This window comes from Monodelphis domestica, chromosome 2, assembly GCF_027887165.1.
Source record: "Monodelphis domestica isolate mMonDom1 chromosome 2, mMonDom1.pri, whole genome shotgun sequence".
NCBI classification, from domain to species: domain Eukaryota; kingdom Metazoa; phylum Chordata; class Mammalia; order Didelphimorphia; family Didelphidae; genus Monodelphis; species Monodelphis domestica.
The window spans coordinates 110,427,712-110,451,876 of NC_077228.1; the positions used below are offsets into that span (position 1 = coordinate 110,427,712).

Genomic DNA, 24,165 nt, shown 5'->3' on the forward strand with positions numbered 1-24,165 from the left:
CCCAGCTGCCCCTATCTTTATATTTTCAATAAATATTTTATTTTTATATAACAAGAGTCTCTTTAGCTTCCTTGCACCTGGCCCTGAAGAGGAGTTCACTTATGAGCTTCACTTCACTGATATAAACTGAAGATACTTTGTAAGCATAGCAAGCAGAATATCTAATCAGTTTATAATCAATAACCAATTCATTGCTTCATTATTTTTACAGTCTGCCCATTCTTTTTACAAATCCTAGTGCTCTATTCACTGTGCCATCCAGCTGCTCCTAGGGTAAGACAGGATCTTCAGTGAGAGGGTCAGGAGCAGAGTTGGGTACCGTACCCAGGGAAACAAGATGGGGTCTGGAATGAAGCACTAGATTAGAATTCCTTCTCATATGTGTGATACATCTTACCTGTATAAATTTGGGCAGTAGACCAGAACTTAATTTCCTCATTTGAGAAATAAAGAAATTGGGACAAGGGGATCTCAAAGGTCTAAAATCTTAACTATAAATCTAATAATACTGGGATGCAAGGTTCTTAGATGTGACAGACAAGGCAAGAAGCCCAGTGCTAGAACCAGGATTAGCTCAGCAAAAAGACCCACTTGGATCCACAAATCCTATAGTCTTCTCTGCCTAGGGTTGTGTCTGTTTTCCAAAAATTCCACCTGTCTGTAGTGTAAGGGTTCTAAAGACTCAAGAATCCCAGCTGACACTTACTGGCTATGTGAGCACAAATGTCACTTGGATAAACGTTCACCTGTCAAAAGGGTATCATTCAATTGCACAAATTTATTAAATGCAAAACATAGGACTGGGCACTAAAGAATCAAAGACAAGATTAAAAAACAGTCTTTTCCCTCAAAGATCTGACCTTCTCCTGGGGGATACAATCAGTACACAGTGAGCAAAGTTAAGATAACTTGAGTGGTGGACTGAGCTCTGGCAATTGGGGATGGGGTGGGAATCAGCTGAGGCTTCAAACAGGTAAGTGGTTGCCAAGCTGAGCATTGAAAAAAGCCAAGAGTTCTAATTGGCAAAGGTGAGAAAGGAATGCACATTCTTGGGGCACCTAGGTTGCAGCAGATAGAATGATTGGCCTGGAATCAGAAAGACTCATCTTCCTGAGTTCAAATTTGGCTGTAGACACTTACTAACTGTGTGACCCTGGGCAAGTCACTTAACCCTGTTTGCCTCAGTTTCCTCATCTATCAAATGAGCTGAAGAAGAAAATAACCAACCACTCCAGTGTCTTTGCTAAGAAAAACCCAAATGAGCTCATAAAGAGTTGGACACAACTGAAACAACTAAGCAACAATGACAAAGAATTCTAATTGGCAAAGATGAGGAAGAAGTATATTCCAGGCATGGGATGTCCACATGTATAGTAGGAATATACACGTGTGTAGGAGTTATACACATAGCACATATATGTTACCTATTATTATTATTTCTCGGTCTCATAGTATTTCTAGGACTTGGACCTTGCCTACAAACCATTCCACAGACAAAGGCACAGTGACCAAAGATGAAATGTCAAATTAGGTGGGAACAGCCTCCACTTTGGATGGATGGAGATCATAAGGTACATGTGATGGGGAATAATATTTGAAAATTTTGGAAGGGTAGGTAGGTTGTTGTAAAATGGAAGGTGCTACACAATGGGGAGCTGGGACGAGCTTGTTAATACAAGGACTTCAGTCTCCTAGGCTACGGCCAGAAGCCCTGGTTTCAGCCCTCAGAGGTATATGGCACGTGGTCCTTTGTTCAGAGGAAGATGTAGCCCAATGGACAACCTTTTGGAAAGAAAAACAGAACTTTCAATAGAAGTCCTACATATAAATAAGCTCTATAAAGTTAGCTTGCCATCTGAGTTGGATCCCAGCAGCATAATCGATCAGTGTAATAAATACATGCCTCTAGGCTGACAAATGTGTGAAAAAGTATATTTAGGCCCAGGGATTCCATGAAATACCATAAACAAGTAGTTTGGCAAAAGGTGGTTTCTGAGACTCTTTCCAGTGTTCTTCTGAGCAGCTACTCATACAGCATCACCAGTCAAAAAAGTTAAACTTGGAAGACTGAACTTAGAAGCACAGGACCCCAATTCAAATTACTCCTCTGCTTCTTACTACCTGTATGACCTTGAACATGTCTCTGGCCTCATTTCTTCTTCTGAGTAAAATGAAGGGGTCAGACCAGATTGTCTTTCTAAGGCCCTTTCTATCTTTAGATAGAATGTGATGAATTTTTAGGACCCTTAAGTCATTGAAATTCAAAGATATGTTGAGTCTCCATAAGCCTCTGGTTCCCCTCTCTCCCACTCTCTCTGATTTTGTTTTTGTCTTTCTCTTTCTCTCTATCTCAAGTCATTGCCTCTATTTGTCTGTGTCTCTCTTCCCCTCTCTGACTTTGTGTCTCTGTCTGTCTCTCTCTCTGTCTCATATCTTTGTCTCTATTTGTCTGTCTCTCCCCCTTTCTCTGATTGTCTCTCTCTTTCTCTTTCTGTCACAGTCTCTGTCTCTGAGATACACCTCCTCTTCATCTCTCTATCTCAGGCTCTGTTTCATGCCTCTGTCTCTCCCCATCTCTGACTTTGTCTCTTTCTCTCTGTCTCAGCGTCTGTATGTCTTTGTCTCTGTCTCTATCTCTGTCTCTAACTATCCAGCCTTTCTTGAATCAGGTAGGGGGCTGGGAAGGGGAGTGGAACTTGCTTTTGGGTGTATTTTTTCAAAGTTACAGTCAGAAAATGCCAGCTCTGAGCCATCCCCACAACCAGCAGGCCAATGGGACAGAAACTGAACCCGGAAAACAAAGGTCACCGGCATGGCTGGATCCTGAAATCTAGACAGCCTTGATGCTCCTTCTCCTTGCCAAATTTCCACCAAGGGGCAGCAGTGAGGCCCCTAAAGCACAGTCATTTCTGCATAAAGGATCTGGCCCCAGGGATCATGTCACCCATCTGGCCAACAGCCCTTCCCCATTCCCTTCCCTAGTTTTGCAGGTGTAGCCACAAGTGAGAGACCCACAATGGGTTGGAGTGGAGATCGTTTTGTAACCCCTAAAGCACTCTATAAATGTAGGGCACTCTCATTACTTCTTACAAAGCAATTTCCTTGCAAAGTTGTGAGGAAGTTGGTGTCAGGTTTTTTATTCCCATTTACAGATGTGCAAGCAGAGACTAGGAGAGATGCTATGACTTTCCCTAAGTTACACAGCTTTATAGCAACTCTGAGACATGTACCCAGGTCTTCTGACTGTAAAAGCAGTGGGCTTTCTCCCATGCTCACGCATCCTACTCACCCTGTCCCAAAGCCCATTGGAGGACCCTGCCCCAAGGGAGGAGTGGGGGGCAGAGTGGGCAAGAGGTGAGAACTTCAGTCCTCAGCCAGTCTCCCTTTGGGGACAAGAGTTCCCTTTGAGAACCCTTCGAGTCCACACAAGTCTCCTTGAGTGTTCCTGAGGGCACTTTGGTGGCTGGTCAAGCTTCAGATCTTTGAGGGCATTCCGAGCTTCCAGCTTTGAAAGAAAAGATGGAAGCCACCAACTCTGCTTGAGGTTGCTGCAGGAAAAGGCTGGGAAGGCATGAGAGGAGCGGGCAGTCTCCATCGTGTCTCTATGCCCAGCCTGCTCATCTGGAGGCTTCGGGGAGTTTCTCCTTGGGTGAGACCCTGCACCCTCTCTCTCAGCCAAACTGAGTTACCCCACTCCCAACGAGAGAGCTCCTTCACCCTGGACTGTCTACTATACACATACCTCCTTGACTGTTTGGCTGTGATTCGGATGAAAGTGTCTCTTTGCTATTTGCTGGTATTAGGTGGGGAAGGGGAAAGCCTTGAACTTAGAGCATGGAGTCCCCTCATCCTTCTCCCAAGATGACAAAGCAATCAGAAGCTCTATGGAACCCAATCATATCCCCTAGACTAATATTTATCCACTTTACCTCTGTTTGCCTGTTTGCTCATCTGTAAAATGGGGATAATAATAGCACCTGCCTCCCAGGGCTGTTAGGAGGTTCAAATGAGATCTTTGTAAAGCACTTAGCACAGTACCTGGCACACAGTAAGTGGCTATGTTGGCTATTATCATTAATATTAATATTATACCTTGAAGGATAGAAGAGGCCGGAGACGTCCATTCTGTTGTCCTTTGAGCCACACATAGTGAGCCCTGCCTCTGATGGGGCCCTCTACACATGTCTTAACCCAGGGTCCATGAACTTGGATGAGGGGGAAAAATTCTAACTTTGTTTTCACTAATCTTTGAGTTCCTTTGAAATCTTGTATTTTGTGCATTTAAAAACATTCTGTTGAGAGCCAGGCACAGGAATGGGAGGTCCCGAGTTCACATCTGACCTCAGACACTTCCCAGCTGTGTGACCCTGGGCAAGCCACTTGACCCCCATTGCCTAGCCCTTACCACTCTTCTGCCTTGGAGCCAATACACAGTATTGACTCCAAGACAGAAGGTAAGGGTTTAAAATAAATCAACAAACAAATAAGTAAATGAATGAATAGATAAATGAAAAGCCTTTTGAGTCTTCCTTGAGCTTAGTAAGGAAATGAACATTTGTATATGTGTGCACATATATATACATATATTTATATTATATATTATATAGCAGGCATATATTAAATATACATATATGCCTGCTTTGTAGGCACTAAGTGTTTTACATTATACTATAAAGTAATAATAATGTTAATATATTAAAACATACTAATATAAAAGTATTATCTCATCTGATCCTCATAACCCTACAAGGTAGGTGCTGTTATTATTATCTCCATTTTACAGCTAAGGAAACTAAGGCAAAATGAAGTGACTTTCCCAGGGTCACACAGCTAGTATCTGAGGCTGGATCTGAGGGAAGAGATGGCCAGGTCTCCCTGACTCCAGGCCCGGCATTCCATCTACTAAACACCACTCCGTTCATGCCTTCTTCCTCTTGATTATCTCGTTTAATCTCTAGGTGTCGTCTTGCTTTGTGTGTGATTGTTGTGTTGCCTCCTCCACGAAGCCGGGAGCATCTTGAGCACAGGCTCGACTCTGAGCATCTCTGTCCCCCCATGGTGCCTGGTGAGTACATACTAGGTCCTTAATGGATCTGTTGACTTCAGCACCACCACCATCATTGCCAGGGCTTCTGCCGTGCCACTATGCTCCCTGGGTAATCAGTGGGAGCTGCTTGCCCCCCACTTAACTCTCTTTCTCTGGGGCAAACAGTCCAATGCTTTCATTCCATCTTAGCTCTAGAGCCAGAAGGACCAAAGAGGGGATCCACTCCCACCCCTCACTTTATGCCTGAGGAAATTGAGGCTCAGGAAGGTTCAGTGGCTTCTTGGGCTCATAATATGGAAACGTTCCTTCTTCCAAGTGTTGAGCATGACTGGGAAGAATCTGTAACTAATTCCAATTTTTCAGTTGCCTTTGAGCCAGTTTCATTTACTCCATTTTTGAAAATGCCCTCGAGTTCTCCGAGGTAGGAGCCAAGAGGTCTGGGTGACAGGTCCAGCCCTGCACCCTCTGCCTGCCAGCCTGGATGGGGGGGGGGCAGCTCCCTTCCTTAGCAGTGGGTCTATCTGGACAACTTCAAAGACCAGCCCTACCGGCCCTCGGGAGAAGGCAGGTGGTAGAAGGAGGGGCACAATGTGGTATGCCCTAAAGGGCTTCGAACTACTGAGGAGGAGAAAGGGCTCAGTGCCAGCTTCTGCCTTTTGGTGGAGATGACAGGTCGGGACTGGCCCCTGGCTGGAACTATTTTGAATCTTCTTTCTCTCTCCAAACCTGACGAAAACACATCCACATTTCTAAAAGCCTACGAGGATCAGAAGATACTGTTCATCCCCTTGCAGATTAATGACTTCTGCCTGAAACGTTGAGCTAGCATAGAGAGAAAAAGGAATGAAATCTCTGACAGGAGCTTCAGAACTGCCAGATGCCCAGCTCAAATCAATCTCAAATCAGAAAGCTGAAAAGCATCATACAGTGTCCTTGTCCAAACCAGTAGTTTTTCTGCTACAAATATGGTGAGCCCTTCGGTCCTAACAAGTTCTTTGGGGCCTGAATTCCCCTTTTTGCTCCCAGGGGTAGGTGGGTGGGGAGCAACAAGGCAGAGAACTCATCCTTCTCGCTGCCTGGGTGGCTTGGAGAAACAAGGAAAGAGCTGAAAGCTTTAGCTTCCCTCTAACAATGGGAACAAGCCCCCTTGAATCTTCAAGTTGACGGGAAGGATCATTTCAGCCTCCCTCTCACTCCAGAGCAGAAATTCTTTCTATGGTTTCTGCCAGGGCATCACTGAAGCCTTGCCAGTCACAATGACCCTTACTGCCCCATCCCCTTACGAGGAAGAAGAGCCTGGTCCTAGAGCAGAAAAGGGCCAAAATGATCTTTCAGGGAAGGAAAAATAAAAGGGGGAAAAATTCAACCTATCACCCGTTTTCCTGTCCTGATCCTCAAAGTCAGCACAAACAGCTGTGTTCGGAGTCACACCAGGGGCCTCCTCTAGCTCTTGCTCAGCAATTTTATGCTCACCAAGGGGCAGGGACTTTTGTCTCCCCTTTCCTCAACCCAAATAGCTAGAGGGAAACCAATAAGCCTCAAATCCATCGGTGAGAGTTGGAGATGTCTACCCAAGCCCATGGAGACTTCACTTCCCCTAGTGGAATGGGCAGATGAGAATGATGCTCTCCAAAGGCCATGAAGTCTTTTAGAGCTTGGTCAGAAATTGAAGATGCTGAGGCCATCCGCTGCATCCTGGGCCACCATCTCACTTTTGTCTTGCCCCTGGACTTCAGTGACTCTGAAAAAGGGAGGCTGACAACCCTGTACAGCTCTGCCTCACTTGAATTTAACTCATCCCACAACATCATTGGTCCTCTTTGGAAACAATGGCCAGAATTAGAGCATCAAAAAGTATTTGAAGGTTTATCACCCATTGGGAGCTGTTAGGCATCCAGGGGGGCCTACAAGCAAACCACAGAGGCATCTTTCCTCTCCCCAAGGAGTTTACATCAAGATGTCAAGACATCAAATAACTGCAAAACAGCCCTAGATCCAATAACTCATTTACACAGTATTTTATGGGTACAAAGCCCTCACATAGATCAGCTCGCCTCAGCCTCACAACTCTGGTGGGGTGGGTAATGCCACTACTTATACCAGTTTACAGGAGATGGAAGTCCAGGAACTTTTTTTTAAGCCTTCACCTTCCATCTTATAATCAATACTGTGTCTTGGTTCCAAGGCAGAAGAGTGGTAAGGGCTAGGCAATGGAGGTCAAGTGACTTGCCCAGGGTCATGCCGCTGGGAAGTATCTGAGGTCAAATTTGAACCCAGGACCTCCCATCTCTGGGCTTGGCTCTCCATTCATTGAGCCACCCAGCTCCCCCCACCCCAGGACTTTTGATAAAGTATTGCCCAATGTTACCCAGACTTTGCCAAATGGGCAGACAGGAGGATTTGCCTCAAGACTGAGCTGAGTGAGTTGGGTTAGGGCAGAAAGGGCTCATCAGCAGGTTGAGTGTTTCCCAAAGTAATTTTGCCAGAGGCTTTTTGAGCTTGAAATATAAGGGATATAATTGATGGGGCAGAGCCCTCGAACAAGAGAGGACTGAGGAAATTTGGCAGAAAAATAAAAAATTAAGTATTTTTATTTATGCTGGGAAAAAAACCCCAATGCACGTAATGAGTATTTTATTACATATCTCATATTTAAAGTTTATGGGGAAGGTGGCTCAGTGGATAGAGAGCCTGGCCTGCAGAGCAGAGGTCCCGAGTTCAAATGTGATCTCAGATGCTTCCTAATTGCGTGACCCTAGTCAAGTCGATTAGCCCCAATTGCCTAGCCCTTACCACTCTTCCACCTCGGAACTGATACTTAATATTAATTTTAAGATAGAAGGTAAGGGTTTAAAAATACTTTGGAGGGGGAAATGTATTATTAAGCTTTTTTCCCTCCACGTCATTCACTTGCCCAGAATACCCTCGATTTTTACAAAGCGCAACTTTAAAAATGCTAATGTAATTGAAGGCACTCAGTTCCAGGAAACTGAGGCTCCTTCTGAGGACAAAGGTCACACAGTCCCCTGGATGGCCAAGGCAGCACTAAGCATTAAGGACTCCATCACCTAACAGTGCCTCTTCTACCAACAAGACAGTATGGGCTTCAGAGGGGGACCAGAGGTGGGAGGAGACCAGCCATGGCTGGAGGAGGCCCCGAAGGCTTTGTGAAGAAGGCTGGGACTTGAGGATGAGGAGACTCGGGATTGGTGGGAGGGAAGGAGGAAAGAGCAAGTCCAGAGAAGGACATTGGCAAAGGTGCAGAGGTGGGAATTAAACCTCAGTCCCCCCTCACTCTTCCCTGGGATCACTTCTGTTGCATATGTTTTTAAGTCTTGAAGGAGTTTGCAGGGAAGTATTCTGGTCTACACTACCCTGTGAATTCCTGTCTGCAGCAGTTGGGCTCTGAGCCTGGATGGATGATAGAAAGGGAGGACAGGGCGATGGAGTGTGGCGCCATCTTCCGGGCGGATCCACCACCTGCAAGCACTGAAAATGCAAAGGAAAACACGAGTGGTGAATTCTGCTCTCGGCGCCCCAAGGTCCCCCACACAACACAAAGATGCTCACTTATTAAATATATACGAAGCTTCTTTATTTCACCTTAATAAACTTTATACTCTGATTGCTTGCACACTGTACAAAATATTCACTTAGCTAAATAAATAAGACATAAAACATTATTGCAAACAGCACTTACACCCCCGAGGTAAGACCTCCTGGCCCAGGCAGGGGTGCTCCTGAGATCCTGCGCCCCCCCAGGCACAGTGTATGCCTTCTGGGGCTGAGAGGCAAGAAGCCTGAGAAGGGAGGAGGCGGGGAGGGGGGTGTCATGGTGAGAGACGGATCCACGGCGCGAGAAGGGATGCCAAAGCCAAGAGAGAAGAGCAGGGGTGGCTGTGAGACCGGGGAGGGTGGAAAGGTGGGCCAAGGCACTGTGGTGACCATTTTAACAAGACCAGGGGGGCAGAACCCCTGGCACCTGGCTAAGCGAGAGACATCATTATTTAGCTTCTAGAACCATCACTCCCAGAATGGCAGTGACAGGCTTGGCTCAGCCGACAGGGAACCAGGCCCTGCAAAAGCTAATACTCGAGTTAGCAACTGCCCCACATCTGGTAAATAAATAAGTTAAACGTTTAAAGACCTTGGGGGGATTAAACAGGAAAACACAAGACCTGCCTGGTGGAATGGGGAAGAGTTTTCGGGTATTGATCAAATGAGCGGTGGAAGGGGATGGGGGAAAAAGCCGAAGAAAGTATAAAAGTAGGGTCTGGGAAGAGGCCCATTTTTTTTTCACATTTTCCAATCCTGGGGTTGGGGCAAGGTGGGGGAAGTCTCAGGTTCAAACTTCCTGTGTGGCAGCAGCCTTAGGAGGAGCAATCCCCAAGGACAGAGAGGAAGAGGCGCATGAGAGATTTCTGGGGAGGGGATGGGGTAGGAAGAGGAGAGGCTGGCCTCTTTGGTTTGTCCATCCTATAAATCATCCCTTTTTCTCATCCGTCCTAACTCCGGGCCTTCGCTCTTATCCCTAGGGTCTCAAAGACCCGTGCTGTTTCCCAAACCATGAACACAAAGCCACCCGTGAGGCCCTCGGCGGCCCCCACCTCCCCAACTAGAAGCCAGGACTTCAGGCTTTCAGGTCAGCCGGGAAACCAGCCCCGGCTGCCCCGGGGCTCCTCTGCTTCAGTCACCCCCCAGGTCTGTGAGGGAATGAAGAGAGGAAGAGTGTGCAACAGAGCCCAGAGGCACCAGGCCCCCCGCTCATCAGTCGTCTCTTGAGCTGAGTACTGGGGGGGCCAGCAAAGAGCTGCCCCCCTCCACTTTGGCAGTGACAGGAACGGGATTTTGAAACCCACAAACTCCGAGAGGAGAGAGAAAAGGGAGGCTGAGCTGGGATTCTCAGCCGTTCCCAATCCAAGTCTTGGACGAGGTGGGAGGAGGACAGATACAGAAATGGAGGGAGGGAGAAAGGCGGGAACGAAAGGGCGAGAGGGGCCCTCCTCCGGGGCTCAGGAGACACCTAGATGGAATACTTAGCCAAGTCACTTTTGTCAAAGACCACCTGAGTGGCGAAATAGATGGCTATCACCCCAAGGCCCGCCGCTGACACCATGTAGGCTGTGACCGACTGGCTCAGCTGGACGATGGAGCCCATGAACAAGGATGGTGCCACCTGAGAGAGGAGAAAGGCGCTGTCCAGGACCGCTAGGTCCAGGCAGATGCCCCGGCCTGGACCCCCAGGCTCGGCTGCCTCCCCGACCACCATCCTCACCGACACGTCACAAGGGGAGGCCCCACACAGTGGGGGGGAGGAAGGAAAGAGGCCGGCATTGGAAGCCCCTGAATGTCCATTAGGAAAGGGTCCCCCAGCTTTGGGGCCTGCCAAGAAGCTGGTGGTTAGGCTGTCACCACCACTATTGCTGCTGCTTTCTCCTCTGTATTTGGGCAAGAATACCTGGGAAAAGGAGGGGAAAAGAGAGAGAGAATTAGTGTAAATTAGAGATTTTCCCCAACTTCAATGAAGGACCAGCCTAGCAGGAAAACCTACCCATCTACAGCAGGACCTCCAGAATACAGCAATTAGGCATTGGAAGAACTAATAATTTGATTTTCAAAATAGGGAGGGTTCCAGGGTGGCCAGAATCTCTTTATGGGCTCTATTTGGGGGCAAGGGTCTGGCCCTTCCTGGGAGGAAGGTTCCCTGCATTCCCAGAACTCTCCACAGCAGCAAAGGAGAAGGGAGACAGAAGGGGCCCAAACCTATTCTTACCCCAAGTTAGATGGCTGATTCAGCTGTCTAGTATTACTCTGGGAGTTTACAGAACAGGTAAGATTAAAAAAGCAAGAGAAAAAAGTAAGATAAAAGAAGGGCAAGGGCTTAGGGGGTCTCAGGCCCTGATACTAAGTCCCAACCTGCCCCTTTACCAATTCTTCCTTGTAAACTAGTATCCAGTCACCCTCCCCCTGTCTTTAAGCCATTTATCAGAATACCAAGGAGTCTCCATTATTTATTCAATTTTATTTTCATATTGTTCATTTTTGTAAGTAATCTTTTAAAACCAAAACCCCAAAACATAAACCCAAATAAACAACCAAAAAATCGTATACTTTCATTTGTATTCTGACTCCAATGGTTCTTCCTCTGGAGGTAGGATAGCATTCTTTGTCCTAAATCCCTCAGAATTAGGACTAGAAGACTTCTGAGGTCCCTCCCAGCTCTTGTAATTGTCCTCTTTCAACCCAGCCTGGTGTTACTTTCACTCCTTAAAGTTTTAGGCTTAATCTGGAGTGGTAGAATTAGAAGGTAAGGATCTTCCCAGGGATCATTTTCAGGATAAGCTCTGTTATGGGTCCCCAAAGCCTAGGGATCATCTTGGGGGACAGGCTGTCTCTCAGGGGTCTCCCCCAACCTTGGGCAGCCTGGGGCATCAGTGTTAGGAAGGGCTTCCACCGAAAATGGGGAGTTAAGGGAAAAGACATCTGGACAGCCTAGTTTTCTGGAGTCCAACCTTTCCCTCTCTGAAAGGGGGCAAGTCAGATGAGCAGCCTGATGCCAGGCCTGGCCTTAGCTGCTGGCAGGGGCTACCAAAGCCCAGCAATCAATCTGTCCAGGGATGGAGGGGACACAAAGACGTGAGCAACTCTCAAGGGAAGGCACTCTTTCACTAAGAGGGTCCTAATAGCTTCTCCCACCCATGCTGTCTTTCCTTCTTTCTCTTATTTGAAGATAAAACACCAGGGAAGCAAGTTTTAGCTCCAAGCCAAACTAGGGCAATATGGTGGCAGAAGTGGCCACAAGTACACACAGTGATCCCCATATACACTCAGGGAGACTTGGGATCTCTTCTATGATCTCTGCCATCCCCATCCACTAAGACAGCTACAGAAGTGATCTTAGAATGCCCTTCTAATTCTACCACTTTATATACATTCTATCTACCAATTAATGTAACTATTCTACCACTCCAGAGAAAGCTTAAAACTTAAGGAGTGAAAATAACACCAGGCTGAGTCAAGAGAGGACGATTACAAGAGTTGGGAGGGACCTCAGAAGTCTTCTAGTCCTAATTCTGAGGGATTTAGGACAAAGAATGCTATCCCACCTCCAGAGGAAGAATCGTTGGAGTCAGAATACAAAAAGTATATGATTTTTCAATTGTTTATTTGGGTTTATGTTTTGGAGTTTCAGTTTTATAAAAGTACTTACTTAGAAAACTGAACAATATGGAAATTAAATTAAAAATAATCTATTTCATTATTAAATTGAATAAATAATATATATTTTAAATAATAAATTTAATTAATCCAAAATGAAGAAATCGTCAATTAAATGAGGAAATAAAATAAATCAATAGAAAAAAAAATCTAGTCCTGATCAAAGATCCCTTCCACAACTGAAGCCAGAAGGAACAGAGAGGCAGATGAGGGTACCTCTTTAACTCACTCAACACCATTCCTCACTTCCTCTCTATCCACTGGCCTGTCCTCAAGGCCAGGCCAGGATCTCAGACACCACAAGAGGGCAGCCTGCCCAGTCAACAGGGAGGGAAGGGAAGCTGTTGGTCCTCTCCTCTCCTACAAAGGTTGCCTCGTGGGAAGAGGTACCCAGCAATGGTTCTAATGTTCCTTTTATGTGCCCCACCTCTCCAGTATCAGCCTGGCACGTTTTCTGCAGGAGAATGGGCATGATGAAAGTAGGGAAGAGGGATGTGATGGTGGAAAAAGAGGGGCAGATGACGCTGGACCTGTGATTTCATCTGTGCAGGGATGTCTTTGCCAATGCATATGGGCTTCAACTGTACAAATGAGAGAATGCTTAGAAGGCTGCCTGGGACACAGAGATTAAGTGGTTCTACCCTGGTACATAGAAAGGTGCTTTAAAAAGACTTTTTGGGGCAGCTCGGTAGATAGGGAAATAGATCTTGGGTTCAAATCTGGGCTCAGACACTTCCCCTGGGCAAGTCACTTAACCCCCCATTGCCTAGCCCTTACTGCTCTTCTGCCTTGGAACCAGTATTTGTATTGATTCTAAGATGCAAGATAAAGGTTTTTAAGGTTTTTTTTTGGAGGGGGTGTCATGCTTTTCTTTGTCTAAAAAAAGTTTATTGACTGATTTCTCTATTTAACAACTTCTGATTCTTTGCACAGACTTGGACAAGGAAGGAACAAAAGAATTTCAACTGAAAATAGTTTCACTGCAGATATTCTGGAAGCAAAAGGTTGGGCTACAAATAGACTTCGTCATTTGCTTCATTGTTTTTGGAGGCAGGGAGGTGGTAGAAGCCAAGGTAGGGACCAGAATTATGTAATTTGGGGCCTTAGATGGATTTGAAACCAAGTCTGCATTCTCTGAGTCCACAATAATTTGTGAGCATAAGGAGAAGCATCATCTTTTTCTTTTTAATCCTTCCCTTGTCTTAGTATCAGTTCTAAGACAGAAGAATGGTAAAGGCTATGTAATAGGGGCTAAGTGACTTGCCCAGGGTCACACAGCTAGGAATTGTCTGAGGCCACATTTGAACCCCAGTCCTCTCCACCCTCCAGGCCTGGCTCTTTGTCTACTGTGCTACTACCTAGCTGCATCTTAAAAACTGCTTGGTTTGAGGAGGCCACCAGACATTGGCCATGGGGCACTCACAAACTGTCTGCTCTGTGTGATCATTGAGACTTGGCCCAATATTCTGTTATGGAAATCATGAGATCATGGATTTAGAGCTGGAGAGGACCTCAAAGGAAACTGAGTTTCACCTCCTCGTTTTTACAAATAAGGAAACCGAGGCCCAGGGAAGGAAATGTGGAATTTTATCCAGGTTCTCTTGATTCCTGAGGCCAGATCTTTTCTTTCTATGATGATGCCTTCCTTTCAACCTGCTGTACCTACTTATAGATTTTCTTGCTATATATTTCCCAACTTCCCTCCACCTCAGCCTGAGGTTCCTCCTCTCCTATGAACTCTCTCTGCCTTTCCCCTCAGTAGTACAAGTCTGAACACAGGGAATGCTCAATGTAGGGATGGAGAAAAGGGGTGGAGAGATGACAATAAAGAGGAAAAAGGAAGGAAAGAAGAGAATATTTATTAAGTACCTTATTTACATTTATTAAGTATTAAGTGGTAGGCACTAAATGAAGAATTTTACAAATACCTCACTTTATCCTCACAACAACCTGGGGAGAGAAGTGCTATAATCAACCAAGTTTGCAAATTCAGGAAACTGAGGTAGTTTGGGTGATTTGCCAATGGTCATACGATTAAGGAAAGTGAGGCAGAGAGGTTGAATGACTTGCCAATTGTCATACAGTTGAGGAAAGTGAGGCAGAGAGGTTGAGTGACTTGCCAAAGGTCATACAGTTAGCAAGAACCTGAGGCTGGATTTAAACTTGGGTTTTTCTGACTCCAGGTCCAGTAGGCACCACCTAGATGCCTCTAGCCCTGGGCTTGGGAGTTTGCCCCTGAGAAAAGAGACCCCTTGATGGAGAGATTAGTATGAGAAGGAGTGTGTGGAAGATGTCCCAACTTACAGCAGGTGCCCAGAACATCGAACTCATCAGGTGGGTTAGTCTCCTGTGGGGGTGCTTGGGGAACTCTGCAATGGGGGGGATGTCAAGGAGGGGGAGAAGAATATAGACAAGGAAGTAAAAGAGGGAAAGAAGAAAAAATTAAAGGCAGAGGCAGAAAAACTAGGAAGAAAAGGTCAGAAATGCTCAGGATTTTCCCCAGTCCCCAGAGGTTAGCCTTGGGGCTGTAGGAATGAGGTTACTAGCTATGGAAACCAAACTCTACTTCCTCCCTCCCTGTTAAAGGATACATCTATCCATCAAAGCTGATTCCTTCCCCTAATGGCTAAGGAACAGAGGCCATCTCTCTAGTCCCCTCCTCTGCCTCCTTCACCTGGTCCAAATGTGTTCTCCCAGCCTCACAAATCCCTATTCCTCCACTGTACCTCTTCTTCACCCCATCCTACCCCCCCAGAGGAAGCAGGAGGCAGAAGAAGCAGCTCACAGACAGCTAAAGGATCTATGAGAAAAGGGTTTCCCCTAACAACCAAGAATTATCTCCAAGTCTAGCAGAAATCCTTGTTGTAATATACATCTCTCTGAACCTGGGGGGGGGGGGGGGATTTTCCATGGTGATTCTGGGGCAATTTCTCCTAGTGGGCTCTGGGTCAGGGGGCCCCTTCTCTCCCCCTCCCACTGCCCCAAGCCAGGTACCTGCTTCTCTCGGTGGTAAAGGGAGGCCAGGGTATAAGGCAGGATCTGCAGGGCAGAAAATGTGAAGCCTGTGAGGGCAGCTGAAGCAGTGACCACAGCCACACTCCGGGAGAGGCATGTCACACCAGCAGCCACTGGGAAGGCAAACACACTGGCCAGATACACCGCCCGGGTCCCAAAGCGATGCACCAGTCGGTCCATACCCAGTGAGAAGAACAAGGAGATCGTACACTGCAGGAAGAGCCCCAGGCTACCCATGCGAACACCTTCAGGAAATGAGGCAAGGAAAAAAGTCAGAACAGAGCCAAGTTTGAGGGTTTAGGCTTCTCTGAATCCAGGGAACCCCCCACCCCCACCCCACCCCTGGGGTTTACTGGGATCAGACTCCACTTAGAGTTTACTCGACCCTCTAATATCTTTGCAGATTGCATTCCCCAATGTTACAAAAGCTAGGGAAATAGGGATTTATTCCAAGTCCTTCAAGAGAAGGGATCTGGACCTTTGGGGGATCAAGAGACTTGGGAGAAGCAAAAAAACAGCCCTGTTGCTGGCTTGGGGATATGTGGGGGGACGATATCTTTTTTTTTTAATTTTTTTAAAAATATATTTTATTTTATCGTTTCCAAGCATTATTCGTTAAAGACATAGATCATTTTCTTTCCCTCCCCCCCACCGGGGGGACGATATCTTAAGAGTTGGAAATGAACTTCCAGGTTGAGTCAAATCCACTTATTTTATAGGTGAAAAGACTAAGGGCTATCGAAGGAAAGTGACTGGACCAGATCACCCCAAATGCGGGGATCAGGACAGCCAGAGGTTAATTGTGGGAATTGAGCAAACCACACGGACTCCATCTTGTGACTCAATTCTGAAGCTAGCTCAGTTCCTTTTCTATTCAATTATGGGTTTAATCCAATTTTTGTCTTGGGAAAAACTTTATTCAATTGTGGGAATTGGGAGAAAACTTTATTGCATTATTTGAAGCTAACCCTTTGTGGCTGAATAGCTGGACTACCTCCCACTGCTGCTCAGAGAACCCTCCCTTTAGAACCCGGGCTGTGCTGACCAGAAACCAGGTCAGATCTGAAGACTGATGAAAGGAGTCTTCTCACAAGTAGGCATCCCAAGCAAGCCATATATCTCATCTGAAAACTAACTCAATATCAGTATGGGTCGATCAGTTACTGTTTCCACATTCCTTCAACTGAACACACACTTAGAGTGAGTGGGATGCCTCTTTTTCTGATTTTTAAAGAATTGTATCTGTTCAATCTCCCCCTCCTAACTTGGAAAGTTTCCTCCAATTAAGAATCAAGTTCCCTAATTTTGTATCCTAGTTAATTGTTTTCTTTTTAATTAATTATTTTTATTTGACTAAGTGTTTTTAACCCTTACCTTCTGTCTTAGAATTGATACTTCGTATTGGTTTCAAAGTAGAAGAGTGGTAAAGGCTAGGCAAACAGCTAGAAAGTATCTGAGATCAGATTTGGAACCCTGGTTCTCCATCCACTGAGCTACTCTAGCAGCCTTTGATTAATTTGAAGGAAATAATGCAAAAAAAAATTTAATTTACATTTTTTTTGCAATTGTTTTCATGCATAAAAATCTGTCTTCTCCTATAATCAAAGTCTAAATCCTAAACTGAGGAAGGGGCCTGGCCTTGATGTATTATGCAACTTGCATGCACCGCTTAATAAATTGATATGCTCAGAAGCTCAAAGCTCCGTTTCTTCACAGATAGCATCAAGAACCTCTACGTCTTATAATACACATATAACCCAGATTGAATTGCTTGTCAACTCCAGGAGGGAAGAAGGAAGGAAGAACAACACAAATCCTATAACTTCTATAGAAACTTATGTGGAAATTTGTTATTAAAATAAAGATAAAACTTTTTTAAAAAAAGAACTGCTTTCTTAGAAAGCTGCTCCCAAGGCACTGAGCTGCCCTCCTCACCTTCATCATAGTGTCGCCGAGCATCTGTGCCTGGCTCAGCCCGCGGCACCCCCTGATACAGGCCTTCGCCTACAAAGTCAGTGTAGAAGAGTGTAAACGTCATGAGGGCCATCCAACTGCACAGCTCGGCTACAAAGAGCCTTCGGAGGGCCCGGGGCACCCGGCAGCAGAGCCTGTGCAGTCGGGGCACCAGGGCAGCCAGGTTCCGGAATGCAAGGCGGGCCCGGCACGGGCAGCACCGAGAAGGCGCAGGAAGCACCGGAAGCCCCTCCGGAGGGTCGGAGGAGCCCAGGGCCGCCTCCTCGGCCACCAGCAGCGTGGCCGCCATGCACATGAGGAAGATGAGGGTGAGCAGGCCGAAGAGGCACTCCTCCTGAGTACCGAGGTAGGGGGCCAGAGCGCTGGCGTCCCAGTCAATGGCGGGCAGCAGGTAGCCCAGGCAGCCCCCCAGGCTGATCATGAAGGCGTACACGGAGAAGGCCTGGCGGCAGTGGTCTGGGTCTCGGAAGAGGTCAGAGAGCAGGGCCTCCAGTGGGGTGAAGCACACCTGGCCACAGAAATCCAGCAGCCCCACACCCAGGATGAGCAGGGCCAGCTCCAGGGGCCGGGCGTCCGGGTACACCAGCCCGGCCAGGCGACTCGCTCGAGGAATGAGAAAGAGACTTAACAAGACGCCCAGGGACAGGGCCCAGATGAAGGGGCGCCGGCGTCCGTAGCGGCCGCGCCAGTGGTCGCTGGCTGAGCCCAGGAGGGGCACGGAGACCAAGCCCAGGACAGGGCCGATGCCTGAGGGAAAAGGACAAGAGGGGGTCAGTGGAGAAGGATTCAGGCCATACAAAATCGTCAGAAAACAAGGCTGCCTACAGGCATGTACCTGCAGAGACAAACCTTCCCATCTGTGCCTCACTAAAGAGGGGAGCACAGGACACCTTGGAGGAGTGGCTCCAAAGACAAGAAAAGAGACAAGAGAACAATCCACACAATATTTGCAATAACAAGTGAAAACCACTCAAGGCGGGTTAGAGGAAATGACCTTGTTTAGAATCCCTGCTTTCCTTCAAAACACCATTCAAGCACCACCTTCTACCTGAGGCCTTTCCAGATAGCTACACAACCAGGGTGGCTCCCCCCAAAAATGACCTATTCATTTTATAGAGGTTCCTAGGGACCTCCAGTCTCCCCAAGAGAAGCTGGGGCACAGCCTCATGCAATAGCTGGAACCCAGAAGCTGCTGAATGACTGACTGCTCATGGAGTGATCTGCTGAGCCACCGAGAGGATCGAGGATGAAAGGCACTCGCCCCCATCGGTGGAGGTTCTAGGCTAAGGACAGAGAGCATCAAATAACCAGTGCCACAGGGTAGCTATGGTCCTTGGGTTCTGCTTACCTATTTCTTGGCGTAAGGGAGGATCCTGGGCAGGGTTGGGGAGTGAGAGTATTAGGAAGTGACTGTGGGATGAAAAAAGCTTCAGAAAGCATCTCCCGTGATAAGGGGAAGGCTTCAGAGAACCTTGGGAAGTCTTGTATAAACTGATAAAGAGTAGAGTGAGCAGAACTATTTATACAAAGATTTTAATATTCTTTTTTCTTAACCCTTACTGTCATTTCTAAGGCAAAAGTTAAGTATTGGTTCCAAGGCAGAAGAGTGATAAAAGGGTTTAGGTAACTGTTTAGTTTAGGTTTAGGTCAAGTGACTTGCCAGCTAGGAAGACATTAATATTTTAAGAACACTTTTAAAGTCTTAGGAACTCTGATCAGTGTAATAACAATGACCAACCAGGAGTCCAGAGGACTAATAATTAAACAGACTAACCACTTCCTGACAGACAGGACAAAGGCTCAGAGTATTGAACAAAACAAACCATTTTTTTGGAGACATGACCAATGTGGTCTTTGGTTTTGCTCAAAACTACATGTTTGTAACAGAGGGGTTTTTTTGTGCTTTTTTTTTCTAAAATGGAGGGAGAACCATGGAAAATGTTTAATTAATTAAAAAAATTAAATTTAAAAATAAAAATAAAATGCAGGGAGAGGGGATGTGCAAGGGAAAAATTTCAGATTTTTTTGACAAAAAAATTTATTAAAAAAAAATTTTAGGGGGCAGCTAGATGGCTCAGTGGGTTGAGAGCCAGGCCCAGAGATGGGAGGTTCTGAGTTCAAATCTGAACTCAGACACTTTCTAGGTATGTGACCCTGATAAAGTCCCTTAACCCCCATTGCCTAGCCCTTACCACTCTTCTGCCTTAGAAGGTAAGGGTTAAAAAAAAATTGTATAAGATAGAGGATATCCTTCAATTAGGGAATGACTAAAGAAATTGTAGGCTTTAATGTAATGGAATATTAATGTGTTTTAAGAAACAATTAATATGATAAGTATACAGAATCATGGAAAGACTTCTATAAACTGATTCAAAGTGAAGTAAGCAGACTCAGAAAAATAATATAAGTAAACAAGGACTAGCACATTTAGAACATGAGCTCCTGAAGGACAAGCAGGAAAGGTCTTCTTGTCTTTCTTTGTAGTCCCAGGACAGCGCCTGGCACATATCAATTAATAAATGCTTATTGCTTGATTAACAATGTAAATGGAAAGAACAGCAACAACAAAACCATTAAAACTAAATGTTGTGAAATAATAATGACCAAGCTTGGTTCTAAAGAAAATATAAAAAGACATCATTCCTCTCCTACTCCTTTGCAGTGTGATGAGGAACCATGATATGAATGCTAAGTATGACATCAAACCTTTCCAATGGGATGTTTGGTTTTGCTGAAATTTTTCCCCCTTTTCTTCTTTTTAAAAAGTTTATTCAAAAAAGGCATGAATAGCATACTACTTTGTTAAATTATACATCTGTCCATACACATATCCAGATATCTATGTTTTAAAACAAAATTCAGTTTCATCTCTAGTCCATATTTTTGGTTTTTGTCTATTAAGAATTGTTATTGTAGCAATGATCTGGGACAATTCTGAAGGGATTTATGATGGAGAATGCTATCCACCTTCAGAGAAAGTACTGTTGGAGTCAGATAGATGTCAAAGCAGACCATCTTTCACATCAATGTATTTATAGTTTTATTTGGGGGTTTGGGTTCTATATGAGTGTGCTCCTACAACAATGACCAATATGGAAGTGTTTTTTGCATGATAATACACTGTATAACCTGGATCAAACTGCTTACCATCTCTTGAGGCAGGGGAGGGAAGGAAGGGAGATGGTCCAGATCTTATAATTTTGGAAAACATATGCTGGTAATTATTATGGTATGTAATTTGGAAAACAAAATATCTGAATTTTAAAATTGCATTTTTGAATTATTAAGTTGATAATAAAAATAAGTAAAATATATATAAATAAAAAGCTTATTATAAGGAATGGTTCTTTGAGGAGAGAAATAGGTGACTATAAAAATAAAAATTTGTTTTAAAAAAAGAAAACATTACCCAAAAAGAGTTGACATGATAAAAAAAAATTCTTCCCTCTCCCAAAAGTCTTTTCCAAACTAGGATTACCCCTCTGCCAGAATGGACATAATGGCATAACTCACCCATTAGGCAGGAGAACAGCATAAAATCTTCCTAGAAAGCCTAGTGCCCTCATCAGGAAGCCCAAATGTCCTTGTTCCCTCTAGGATATCCCTCTAGATTAGGTAGGGAAAACAAGGCCATGATGAAGTTTGGGAATTAAAAAAGGACCAGCAGGAAGGAATAGAAAATAATGTGGAAGGTAACTTACCCAGGACCATCGTCATAAACTTCTCTTCCACCCCAACTTCCAGTAGCAAAGGTGGCACATAGGTGATCCCTGCAGCCAGACAGACTTCTAGGCCAAAGGTCAGCAGATTGACCAACAGCAGCTGGGTTTTCCGGTGCCGGAGCAGCCGGGTTGCCCACAGTTTCTGGGCCATGACCAGCCAGGAAAACTTGGACAATGTGGGGACTGTGAATCAGATGACACAGCAGAAGCAAGACTCAGCTATACTCCAGGTCCCAAGACCTATCCTCTGGTGCTCAGCTCCCAGCTGCCTCTGGCTCATGCAGGAACCCCTCATCTCTCCTGTCACCCTGATTCAGGCTCAGTTTCCTTGACTGTGACAAGTGTCCAGTAGCAAAACAATTCCTCGATGTGGGCACATCTTAGCAATCTTGACCCTAGGAGACAGACCAGGATATACATGGAACATTAGACCTTGGGAGTCCACTTTTGACCATCTATACCAGGAGAGTTTCTTAAATGATTTTTTTAGTGCATCACAGATACCTTGGGCAGTCTGGTGAAGTCTATGGATCCCCTCTTAGAATATTATTTTTAAATGCATAAGATATATAGGATTATAAAAGAAACCAATTAGAATAGAGCTATCAAAATATTTTTTAAAGTTTACAGACTTTAGATTAAGAACTCAATCTATATCAAGTATTTTATTCCAAGTTGGCCTCCCTTGCCTCTAAGGCATCAAAGGTGGTATAGTAGTCTTAAGTCTGGAGACAAGAACACGAGTTCAAATCTGACTTGTGTGACACCAGTTGTGTGACCATGGACAAGTCATTTAACCTCTGATTCAGTTTCTTCAACTTTATCATAATAGCATATACTTCACAGTGCTGTTGAGAGGGTCAAATGAGACAATATTTATAAATTGTTTAGCAGTGACTGGCACACAGTAGAGTGTGAGTGTGAGTGTGTGTGTGTGTGTGTGTGTGTGTGTGTGTGTGTGTGCACTCGAGCTGATTCCCAAGCACCCTCTTCACCATCCACCCATCAGAATAGGGCAATATATTTTAATGTTAGCCTAAGACTGCCATCATTAACAAGACAAACCAGTTACCACAAAAAAAAAAAAACCACAATATATTCCACATTCAAAGAGAAATGGTTTGTAATTATTTTCTGGCTTGGATTTCCTATGGAACAGAGAAAGTTATTGAATTCCCAGTTCTCTATGCCCTACCCATTTCCATGTTCCACCCCCACCTCTGAAATGCTCCATGGGCTTGGGTTTGGTGTGGACTCCTCTTGAACTTTTAACCTCCCATCAATTTTTATTTTCCAAAGCTAGATTGCTTTGGAGCCCTTTTTATGACAGTAGGCAGCATTTCTTATTTCTCTCCCCCTAGCACTGAGCCCCTTTGTTGTTCTCCCCCAAAAGAAGAGGTGGTCCAGGTTGAACAACAGAGAAGATACTGGGGTTTGGGGATGCCTTGATTTTATACTGTTCAGTTAAAACACCTTAAAATGTCTCTGGGGGAAGTGGTTTTAATGAGGAAGAAAACATTCCCACAATGAGCTGTTCCTAGGGGCTTGGTCTCAACCACACAACCTAATTACACCTGTGATGCCCATATCCCCAAGTCTGGCACAGTGCCCTCCTCTTCCAGTCAGTTCCTAATCAGACCAGGAGCCACCAGAAAAACATTTGTTCTCTGCAGGAGTTCCCCTTAAGGAATCCACCTCTTTTGCTTTCCTAATACCATCTCTGTGCTGAGTCACCATCACTGGCCACCCACCACACATTCTACTGTGTGCACCCAACATTCTAGACAGGTGCCAACTGTTTTAGGACCAATAAAAGGGGAAAATAATCAGGAACATTGGGGGACCTGAAGGACTTCATAAAATCTGAAGCTGGGCCACCCTCCCTAGCTGGGGATAGGGGGAGGAAGTGAGGGGAAAGGGCATATATATATATATATTCCCCAGTAATACCTATCCTTCAAGGTCCAGTTCAAATTCCAGTCCCTCCAAGTCCCTCCTCTGGCCCTCAAAAATCTAATTAGACTCAGACCAATTCTCACATCTTACAGACTTGCCTAAACTTACAAAGATTTAAAAACCGAAGCTGAGATTCTCCTTTGAATTCCTATTGATTATGAAATCTGTACAAAACGATTGAGAGCTCATGTCTCAGTTAACACATTTATTTCCACTAACTAGAAATAACATCTCAAGGAGCTTCTTTCTTAACCTTCTCCTGCATCCCCAAGTGATGAGCATGGAGTAGGTGTTCCAAGACTTCCCAAAGGAGAACTCAAACCCAGAAAGCCACCTACTCATACACATCACTTAGCCCCTCTGAACCTATAGGACCCTTGATGATGGATCCTAAAGTCAAAGGATTTTCTATCTGGAAAGAGTAAGTAAATCACCTATCCCTGTGCATTGCACACAGCAGGGCACTTAATTGATGCTAGTTAATTTGAGAATGAAACTCAAATATACAAAACACAACTCATTATATTTCAAAACTGTCTTTCCCCTAAACTTTACTTTTACTGATGACATCAGTGTCCTTCTAGTTACTCATGTTCACAACCTCAAACTCAGAGTTAACTCTTCTATCTTTCTTACCCCTCAGATCTCTACAATATGAATGGAGTCTCTCCTTTCTCTCCACTGACAAGGCTACCCTCACCTTTCACCTGAATTACTGCAACATCCTCAGAGGATCACAGATTTAGAACTGGCAAAGACCACAAAGGTTATTTAGTTCAATAGGAGAGGGAGAGAGACAAAGACACATAGAGATACACACAGGGAGGCACAAAGAGACACAAAAAGACATATAACATATAAATGTTAAAATGTTTTTATATGTAATTTGGAAATAAATTAAAATAAGTAAATATTTTTTAAAAGCTACAGAACACTTGCTTTGGTTTGACATTGTGGTGGTGGGGAATGGGAGAGGGGGAGGGGAAGAGGGGAAAAGAGAATTTAGTACTCAAAACTTTTAAATATAAATGTTAAAATGTTTTTACATGTAATTTGGAAATAATGAAAATAAGTCAATATTTTTTTAAAAGCTACAGAACACTAGCTTTGGTTTGAATTTGAATGCGGTGGTGGAGAATAGGAGAAAGGGAGAGGGGGAAGGAGGAGAGAGAATATGACTTACCCAAAATCAACTAGTGGTTACAAAGATTCCTAAATGGTATCCTTGTATTA

The 24,165-nt window shown here is 45.0% G+C and overlaps 1 protein-coding gene and 1 long non-coding RNA gene across 4 annotated transcripts in view; one reads left to right on the forward strand and one right to left on the reverse strand.

Annotated features, from left to right (window-relative positions):
* Positions 1-1,343: 1,343 nt before the first annotated feature.
* Positions 1,344-8,681, forward strand: LOC130457126 (uncharacterized). Its single transcript, XR_008916182.1, has 3 exons — positions 1,344-1,571; positions 4,959-5,065; positions 8,443-8,681. It is a non-coding gene; the product is annotated as an uncharacterized LOC130457126 (long non-coding RNA).
* The window catches only part of SLC45A3 (solute carrier family 45 member 3), a 29,681-nt gene continuing 14,133 nt past the window's right edge, over positions 8,618-24,165 (reverse strand). For all 3 annotated transcript variants that reach the window (XM_007481265.3, XM_007481266.3, XM_001371984.5), the window contains exons 2-5: positions 20,956-21,371; positions 17,216-18,001; positions 15,260-15,525; positions 8,618-10,505 (exon numbers count right to left, since the gene is read on the reverse strand). In XM_007481265.3, the coding sequence (XP_007481327.1) occupies positions 10,071-10,505; positions 15,260-15,525; positions 17,216-18,001; positions 20,956-21,127 (1,659 nt within the window). In that variant the 5' untranslated portion in view covers positions 21,128-21,371 and the 3' untranslated portion in view covers positions 8,618-10,070. The remainder of the gene's footprint in view (positions 10,506-15,259; positions 15,526-17,215; positions 18,002-20,955; positions 21,372-24,165) is intronic.